The following is a 10,313-nucleotide window of genomic DNA, read 5'->3' on the forward strand; positions in this document are numbered from 1 at the left end:
AAATTTTTACATAAAAATTTGTTTTTTAAACTTCCGTTGCTCTTCCGGTCACCGTAACCTATCCCCTTTCAGTAATGTATTTGAAAATTGTGATTTTCATATACATTATTATGGACTAAATTAAATTAATTCAAGTGTTGAATTAATTAAAACTAGTGGACCTAGTAGAGTCCAAATAATTAAATTAATTCAAGTGTTGGATTAATTAAACAACATTGGGCCTGGTAGAGCCCAATTAGAAATAATTATTAAACTAGTGGGCTTGAGTACAATCAAGTAAGGTTTAATTGGTCTCAAATTTGTTTGAGACAATTAAATTAAAGTCTATGGGCTTCGTAATTGTTACAAGCCCAAATAGAATGTGCATGGGGAGGTGAAGAGTTGGGAGACAACTTTTTCAATGTTCAAGGCTTGGCATGGAACTTTTTGGCTTTAACTTTTTCCACAACCAAGAAAAATCTTGCCTTCTCTCCTCTCCACCCCCTTTGGACGAAAATTTGAAGCCAAAAATTCTCCATTTTTCTTTCTTCAATTGTTGATGAAAGCATACACTTCTCAAAGAAAAATGCTCTAATTTTTCTAGTGCAAAATTAGAGTGGATCTACCTTGTTAGTGGTGGACCTCATTTAAAGAAAGGAGTCCAAAAAAAAGGTGAAGCTTGTAGATTGTCATCCTTTGAAGAGCTTAGTTGTTTGACAACTAAGTTGGAGCCATCATCAATCCATTGTGATTGATAGGTATATTTTCTAAAACGCCATATGAATGTCATATTGTGTTTTTGTATTTGCTACACATTCTAGTGAGGTGTTCGAATTTTTCCTTGTTGAAAAACAATTTTAAAACTTCCGTTGCGCATTTGAACACCTTATTCGATCCTCTTTCAAGTGCAATCAAAGAGTTTGGTTTTACTAAGAATCCTGAGGAAGCCTGTGTGTATAAGAAGGTCAGTGGGAGCACTGTGACATTCCTGGTGCTTTATGTTGATGACATTCTACTCATTGGGAATGATGTAGGAATGTTGCAATCAACTAAAATATGGTTAGCAAGTAAGTTCTCGATGCAGGACTTGGGTGAAGCATCTTTTGTATTAGGAATACAGATCTATAGGGATAGATCAAGAAGATTGCTTGGTCTCACCCAGTCAACATACATTGATACCATTGTGATGCGGTTCTCGATGGATGAGTCCAAGAGAGGACATCTACCAATGTGTCATGGCGTGTCCCTATCCAAGTCTATGTCTCCCAAGACTGATGCAGAGATAGCGGCGATGACAAGCATTCCTTATGCATCTGCGATTGGTTGCATCATGTCTGAGATGATATCTACACGTCCTGACGTGGCTTTCGCATTAAGTGTAGTGAGTAGATATCAATCGAACCCTGGTCTTCCACACTGGAAAGCTGTGAAAGACATCCTCAAGTATTTGAGAAGGACCAATAAGTTGTTCTTGGTCTATGGGGTGGAGAACTGAAATTGGAAGGCTATACCGACTCTAGCTTCGAAAGCGATATCGATGACTCGAAGTCAACCTCTAGGTTCGTATTCATGCTCAATGGTGCTGCTGTCTCTTGGAAGAGTTTCAAGCAAGACAGTACAACGGATTCCACCACTAAGGCCGAATACATTGTTGCATCAGCTGCAGCAAAGGAGGCTGTTTGGATAAGGAATTTCGTCCAAGATTTGGGCGTAATTCCTAATGGAGTTGCTCCTGTCCCGGTGTTTTGTGACAACACTGGAGCTATAGCCCAAACAAAGGAGCCCAGGTCTCATCACAAGTCCAAACATGTATTGAGAAAGTACCAAATCCTCCGATAGATTGTGGAAAGAGGAGAAGTGTCGATTGACAAAGTCGGCTCCGCAGATAATGTTGCTGATCCGCTAACTAAGCCTTTACCTGGACCATTATTCGAGAAGCATCGTGAATCGATGGGTTTGAAGCATATGGGTAGTTGGCTCGAGTGCAAGTGAGAGATTGTGAGAGTAGGTGCACGTCGAGCCAAGTGTTGGCCGAGTGTTCACAATGAAACTCTATGTATAAACAGTCTTTATTTTAATAATATTTGAAATTATTGTTTTGGCACTTCTTTATCTGTATATCCATGCTAGTTGCATAGATAAAGTCCTTGAATATACAAATAGTATAAAGAATATGAGGTGCTCATATGATGAGTATCATGAAACTCATATTTGCAATACTGTATATTCTAAACAGTTCCTAGTCGATTCAGCCGCCGCTGAGAAGGATATAGGCCGCTCGAGTTCGAGACTAGTATCTGCGATGTGAGTACCATGTTTCATTGGTAAGGGACATTGTGATGTCCGAGCATGCAGATAGGTGCTCCTTGTAGAGTGCACTGAACAACCCTCCATAAAGGACTTTCCAAGTGGTTCTCACTTATCGAGTCCTAGTTTATGGTTGTACACCATTAGTCCTTATGATCCGAGACAACATTGAGACTCCATGTGCTAGCATTGCACTTTGACTCGTTTACCGACTCATATGGTGTCATCAGGTGCCAAGGTTGGTGTTTTGTCGAAACATATAGGAGTCGATGCATTGTAGTCAGTGATTCACCGCTTAACTTCGGGTATGGATATCCTATGTGTATGTAGTATGAAATCTCTGATCAGAGTATGGTGGTAATTATGAAAGGGGTTTCATAGATTACACCTTCGATGCAACTACGACATGACACATAATATCGATTCATTGACAACTCTCGATATACCAATGGTTGTCGAATCGGTCGTGATATATGAGTTGAAGGGACCGTACTGTACGCTAACCATAATAGAATGGTTCTTGCAGGCACTATCATTTGATACCTAGGGAATCATGTAAGCGATGCTGCTAGGCGTTTAACATGATTGGTTGGGTCCTATCAGACTTGAGTTCTGACGTTCTTATTATCAAGGAGTTGATAATTAAGAATGGAGCAATTGGTGTATGCTCTTATAAGGACATGTTTAGTCCGAATCACATGGAGATGTGAACCCACGGCTAGTTGTATCAATGAACCATTGAGAGCCACACAAGTGCTAGCTTTCTAGATCCCGTTGAGAAGTAAAATAGTTCAATGTGTTGAACGGCTTATAAAGGAGTTTATAGGCATAAGAAAAATAGAAGTATGATTTCTATGAGAGAATGTAACTTTTAATTTGAGAAAGTGTTCTGAAATTAAAAGTTAGCCAAACAAGTAATGTATTTGAAAATTATGATTTTCATAAACATTATTATGGACTAAATTAAATTAATTCAAAGTGTTGAATTAATTAAACACTTGTGGGCCTAGTAGAGTCCAAATAATTAAATTAATTCATGTGTTGAATTAATTAAATCATATTGGGTCATGTAGAGCCCAATAGAAAATAATTATTCAATTAGTGGGCTTGAGTAAATTCAAGTAAGGTTTAATTGGGCTCAAATATGTTTGAGACAATTAAATTAAAGTCCATGGGCTTTGTAATTGTTACAAGCCCTAATAGGATTTGCATGTTTGGAAGGTGAAAGGTTGGAAGCCAACTTTTGTGTAAAAGGCATGCATGCTTTTTTAAATTCTCACTTAACTTTTTCCAAAACCAAGAAAGCTCCCCCCCCCCCTCTCTCCCAACATCACAATGGCCGAAAGTTTGCTTCCATTCGCTCCTTCATTTTCTCTCAATTTTCTTCTTCAATAGTTGAGGAAAGAAAATACTTCTCCTTGAAAAATCATCTTATTTTTCTAGTGCAAAATAAGAGGGGTTCTAGCTAGTTGGTGGTGGGCTTAATAATTGAGCAAGGTGTGCTCAAAGGGAAGCTTGAAGATTTGTCTACCTATCAAGAGTCAAGTTATTTACAACTTGATTGGAGCCAACATCAATCTTAAAAGATTGATAGGTATATTTTCTAAACACACTTTGTATGACATATTTTGTGTTTTTGTATTTGCTACACATCTTAGTAGAGGGTGTTCGAATTTCTTGTTGAAAAACAATTTTAAAAACTTCCGTTGCGCATTTGAACACTCGTAACCGATCCCCTTTCACTTTGTCTACTTTCTAATTAATTTATTTATAACCGAATTTCTTGCAAATCACAATTTACTATAAATAATTAAAGTCTAACTTCAATTATTTATTTCGTGCGAAAATATTTGCAACTTTTGTAATTTTAAACTTAAGGGCCCAAAAACACATTTTTCACCAAAAACATTTTGGTCCATTTGAAATTCACAAATATGTTATGTAATGCCCGAGATTTTTATCCTGTTAATCTGATCCGATTTGTTGATTCATTGATATGATTATAGACAGAGCATGTCGAGATGGGCTTGAAATTGTTGAGTTGAGAATATGTGCAAGAATTATGTGTGAGACCCGAAGGTCTCGCGCATATGCGCGAGCTGAGTGAGTCCAAAAGATGCCGAGACGAAGGTCTCGTGCATATGCGCGAGGTGTCCAGTAGCCAAAGGAGTTGTCCAGAGAAGTTGGCGCACATGCGCCGAAAGAAGGCGCGCATATGCGCCAGCAGCTGAAATTGTTAAGTGCCGAGACAGTAGGTCTCGCGCATATGCGCGAGAAGAGTGCGCGCATATGCGCGAGCAGCAGAACAGCCAAAATGCCGAGACCGAAGGTCTCGCGCATATGCGCAGGTTGAGGTCGCGCATAAGCGCGAGACGTGCAGAATGAAAAATAAGCCACTTGTCCTAGCCATGCATATATAATGTGTATTGTTTCATTTCCTTCGAGATTTCAGCAGGAAAGTGAGAGAGAGTTCAGAAATTCCCTCAAGCTTCATCTTACCTTAGATTGTTGATTTTGAAGAATCCAACCATCCGATTATCGATCCGAGTTGAGATTCTTACTCCTCTCGACAAGGGCTTTGAAAGGGTATAGATTTTATTACTTTCCAGCATGTTTTGATATTTTTGGGTTGGAAAAATCAATATATGTTTGATAATATATGTTGTTGAGATGATGAGGCACATTTTTTGACACCAGAGCGAAGAACGGATATGTTATGCGATGTTGTGTAAATTCCAGCATGTCTTGAGTTGAATTATGTAAATGTGGAGGTGATGGAATATATTTGGGAGGATTATGAGTTATTGATATTGATTATTGATGTTTGAGTTGATCGGCATCGTGAAATTACGCCGTTATGCTGTCGAAACGTACCGAGATTGCATATTGATCCGTATATGTATTCCTTTGAGTTAAAGGTTGACATGGGACATTTTATACATGTCATTTCAGATTTGTATTGACTGATTAGTATCAAGATTTCAAGACTTCGACTTGTTCAGACCAGGATTACGACAAGAAAGGTATAATTCATGTTGATTCGGGAAGATACAACTCGAGTTAGACTTGATTCGAGTTTCCCAAAATCACATACTAGATTGCTATACATTGCTATGCTTGTTCTTTATATTGATTTGTATACAAGCATTGAGATAGGAGAGTCATTGGCAGAGTTGCCAAAATTTCTAGATGTTCGGTGGTATCGACGCATAGGAGCAGATGTCCTCCGATTGTAGACACTCGATACAGACAGGACCGAAGTCTAGGAATAAGACGTACCGCCACCACGATTGGGAGAGTAGGTGGGAGACTTGTTACGTCTTATTCACACCGGGATCCCTAGACTTAGATTTGAGTCGAGTCAAAGAATAAGAGTCGCTGAGTTATATCCGTATTCACTAATGTGTCATAAACATTGATTTATGTTTTATTACATTGTATTTAATTGCATGACATGCATGTATACATGTTTTATACTGGGATTTGTTCTCACCGGAGTATCCGGCTGTTGTTGTGTCTGTATGTGTGCATAACAACAGGTGGGACAGGATCAGGGTCACGCAGAGGATGAGAGATCGAGATAGCGTGGAGATTACGGGCGTAGAAGATGACTAGTGGTTTCTTACTAGACCTGTACTGAATTTATAAACACTAGTATGTTAATTGTAGACGAACATGTGAAGGTTATTAGAGTTGACTAAGATGACAGTATTTTATATAATGTTTTGTGCTTGTTTATATACATTTGAATAAATGTTAAAAGCAAAATTTTGACCCACATTTTCTAGCAAAGATCCAATTAATCCCAAAGATAATCGAGTTAGAGCCCGGGTCCCCACATGTTAGCCATCTACTGGCCCAACAACATCAAGGCCCATGACACTTTGATAATCCAAAACACTTTTGGAAACCCTAGTCGTCATCGCCGTCGCCGGAGCTCCGTCGCCGGATTCCGGCGAACAAAAAATTTTTTTTTTTTTGAGGGCTTGCTACCCGAAATGGGCAGCCGGAGCTACCCTGCTGCCCGAAATTTCCCCAAAAACCGACCTCGATTTTGTTGCAAAAATCCATCTCATGCGGTTAGAAATTGACCTCAATATAATATTATGTAAATGCTACACAAAATAGTATCCTTAGCTCTGATACCACTTGAAAGGGGATCGATTTTAGGTGTTCAAATGCGCAACGGAAGTTTTAAAAAATGTTTTTCAATAAGAAATTCGAACACCCTCTACTAAGATGTGTAGCTAATACAAAACACCAAAATGTCATACATAAGGTGTTTAAAAAAATTTACCTATCAATCTCAAAGATTGATGTTTGGCTCCAACTAAAGTGTAAGTACCTTAGCTCTTCAAAGGATGACCCAATCTACAAGCTTCCTTGCTTCAAATTAGGCCCACCACCAACTAGGAAGATCCTCTCATATTTTGCACTAGAAAAATATAAGGATTTTTCAAGGAGAAGTGAGTGTTTTCTCCAACAATTGAAGAACAAAATGGAGAGAATATTTTTGTCAATATTTCGGCCAAGAGAGGATGGATGAGAGAAGAAAAAATTTCTTGGTTGAAGAAAAAGTGAAGTTAAAAGTTACAAAGGCATGCATGCCTTTTACTCAAAAAGTTGCCTCCAACCTTTCACATCCCAAGCATGCAAATTATTTGGGCTTGTAACAATTACAAAGCCCATGGACTTAAATTTAAATGTCTCAAACAAATTTGAGTCCAATTAAACTTTACTTGAATTTACTCAAGCCCACTAGTTAAATAATTATTTCTAGTTGGGCTCTACAAGGCCCAATGTTATTTAATTAATTCAACACTTGAATTAATATAATTATTTAGAATCTACTAGGCCCACTAGTGATTTAAATAATTCAAAACTTGAATTAATTTAATTTAGTCCATAATAATGTTTATGAAAATCACAATTTTCAGATACATTATTTATTTGGCCAACTTTTAATTTAGGAACACATTCAAAAATAAAAAGTTACATTCCCCTCATAGAAGTCATACTTCTATTTTTCTTTACGCTTATAAACTCCTTTATAAGCCGTTCAACACATTGAACTATTTTACTTCTCAACGGGATCTAGAAAGCTAGTACTTGTGTGGCCCTCAATGGTTCATTGATACAACTAGCCGTGGGTTCACATCTCCATGTGATTCGGACTAAACACGTCCTTATACGAGCATACCCCTATTGCTCCATTCTTAATTATCAACTCCTTGATAATAAGAACGTCAGAACTCAAGTCTGATAGTACCCAACCAATCATGTTAAATGCCTAGCAGCATCGCTTACATGATTCCCTAGGTATCAAATGATAGTGCCTGCAAGAACCATTCAATTATGGTTAGCGTACAGTACGATCCCTTCAACTCATATGCTATCACCCACGTGCTCCTTCAATGCGTTGAGTCCTAACTCCACGGTTGCCTTCACTGTCAATGTATCAACCTCAACATACACCAAATGAGGAGTGACACCAAATGATAAGATATTATTAACTATCACAAAGATCAGATTTCTCCTCTTCTTAGACCTAGTTAACACAAAAATAAAATCCATACACGTGTACGACCATAGCTCACTAGGAATAACAATTATCTCATGCAATGAATATTGAATGAAAAATTTATTCTCTTTACACATATATTCATCATGAATGGGGAGATTATCATATCCTATCACGCATCTTTCAAAACCATCACCAACCAAATATAACTCATGCAAATAGGACACACTACATGTACTATCCATGCAATCATTTAATTCATCACAAGAATTTAAGTCTAAAGCAAGTGAACTCTTGTAGCAAACAAATCCTACTAACTTAGTAACTCGAGGAAAATCAAAGCTCATAACAAGTACATGCATTTCATCAATAGTCTCACATCCATAACAACCGAGGAATAAAGACAAACTGACACCCAGCCCCCTAACCACCAAACTTGCAACCCGTTCTACAAATTCTTGAAAACAAAGCAACACAAGTGTAAGGTAAGGAAGAAAGTTATACCTCATAGTTGTTGTGTTGGCAACTAAACTTACCTCATCGCGATGGTAATTGTATTCTCGAGGCTCGGACCTTTGGGTTCTCCATTTAATAAGACTCACTTGCCTCATTGGCATGACAACTCCAAAACCCTGCAAATAAGAAACAGCAATGCTCGGGATTCAACCGGCTATATCATCACAAAAACAATAAACCACTTTGTACAAAGGTACATGAAAGGGTTTATGCAAGAATAAACATCTCTCTAGCTCACTGACGATTAGGACCTACAACTTGATTTTTATTCATGGCTTCGTACCAGCCTGAACCAACATTAAACCGACGTTTAACCATAATTAAAAATACCCCAAACAAACTTAAAAACATGCATAAGAATTGCAAAACAAGAAAATAGGTGAAAGGAATCCAAAAACATAAAACACTCTTTCGAGAGTCATTTTGGCACCTTTCACCGTAAATTCTCGTATGACCTCTAAACTCAACCAAATCACAAACGGCCAAAAACACGACCTTCCTAACTCATTGAGGTACTGTCCAGTCCAAAGCCATGGGCTAAAAGCCAATCAAGAACTCAAACATGACCTCTGAAACGAAACTGAACTTGCTGTCAAAAACAAAAATTGCAGCAGTAGCTGCTGTGCGTATTTGGTGTACAAATCTGAAACAAATGGCCGTTGGCTTGAACCACCAACCAAAGACTCTTACCAACATCCTAAGGCATGGCTTGGACCATGGTTAAGGGCTAAAAGCCAACCACAACCCTAGCAAACACCTAGGACAATTACAGCACCTAACCGAGAATACAACTTTCTGTGTAGTGTGATGTATTGACTTGTTTTACTGTTTTGGGTCGTTCCAATGGCCATTTGATTGACCATGGCTCGATCTAGACATGATGGAGTGTTGTATGAACCATGGTTATGGGCTAGAAGCCAACCATAATCCAAACAACACACCAAAACTCGAAACACACACACACGAAAAAGGTGAAGAACCGATGTGCACATGTGTAGTTGCTGTGATGTTTTGAAATGCTCTGTGATTTAAAACGTGAACGAATGATTTGGTCATGTCCTAGACCTGTTAAGGAAAGGTTCTAACCGTGCCTGCAGCCCCTAGGAAAACCAGGATCCGAACACTACCCTAAACACCCACATGACAGAATCTTGAACTCAATTCTGTAGTTTATAGAAAATAGTTGCTGTCATGCTTTATTCGACTTGTATGGACTCAAACCAATGAACCAATAACACCCTAACATACTCTAATACATGCCTATAATCAGCCATGTGAGCCTGGAACCGAAAAACCTCCTGCAATCATCAAAACTCCGCAACCGTGAATCACAAAAATCAACATGGCCGAGAGGCCTGTACAGAATTTAAAAATTTTACTTGCTGTCAATTTCGTGTTCTTGCTTGAATCCTGCTTACATAATGATTTAAACATATCTATAGGACTTGATTGAAGAGCAAATAAACAATATATACATGCCTGAAATTTGTTTTGAAGAAAAACAAATCAAAACGACAATACGACGCGATGGAACCGAGTTGGATATCTTTTCTTGTTTCCTGCTGTGATTTTCACGATTTCTGCAGCTGGTTTCTTCTTGATATTTCGGTCATAGGAATGGGGGAAATGTTATGTAATGGAGGTGGTGGTTACAAGAGGTGTTAAAGGTGCCATAATATGCATTAAGGTGGGAGGTTACAAGTCAATAAGTTGAATGGGAATTTGAATGGCACTTAAATTATTTCCTCATGCTTGCTGCCGATTCTTTTATTTGTTTCTTGTTGCACGTTCCAGCTAATTTCCTAGGCTAGTGGTTTGAGGAGGAATGAGGTGGATTATAGTGTTTGAATTTATTAATTAGTGAATTAAAATGATCAAAGGAATGAATACACCATGAAGTCTCATTATAGGTGCTTTGAAAGGAAAAGTTACTACACCTTTGAATTGTATTGACCAAATTCCAACTTATTTTGAATGGTATTTTATGGTT

General features: G+C 38.1%; 1 protein-coding gene across 1 annotated transcript in view; it reads left to right on the forward strand.

Annotated features, from left to right (window-relative positions):
- LOC140982062 (uncharacterized) overlaps positions 1-9,988 on the forward strand; it is a 32,647-nt gene extending 22,659 nt beyond the window's left edge. The window contains exon 7 of the mRNA XM_073448475.1: positions 9,910-9,988. Within this exon, the coding sequence (XP_073304576.1) occupies positions 9,910-9,988 (79 nt within the window). The remainder of the gene's footprint in view (positions 1-9,909) is intronic.
- The last annotated feature ends 325 nt before the right edge of the window (positions 9,989-10,313 follow it).

The sequence above is a fragment of the Primulina huaijiensis genome, chromosome 8 (genome assembly GCF_012295235.1).
Source record: "Primulina huaijiensis isolate GDHJ02 chromosome 8, ASM1229523v2, whole genome shotgun sequence".
Taxonomy (NCBI): domain Eukaryota; kingdom Viridiplantae; phylum Streptophyta; class Magnoliopsida; order Lamiales; family Gesneriaceae; genus Primulina; species Primulina huaijiensis.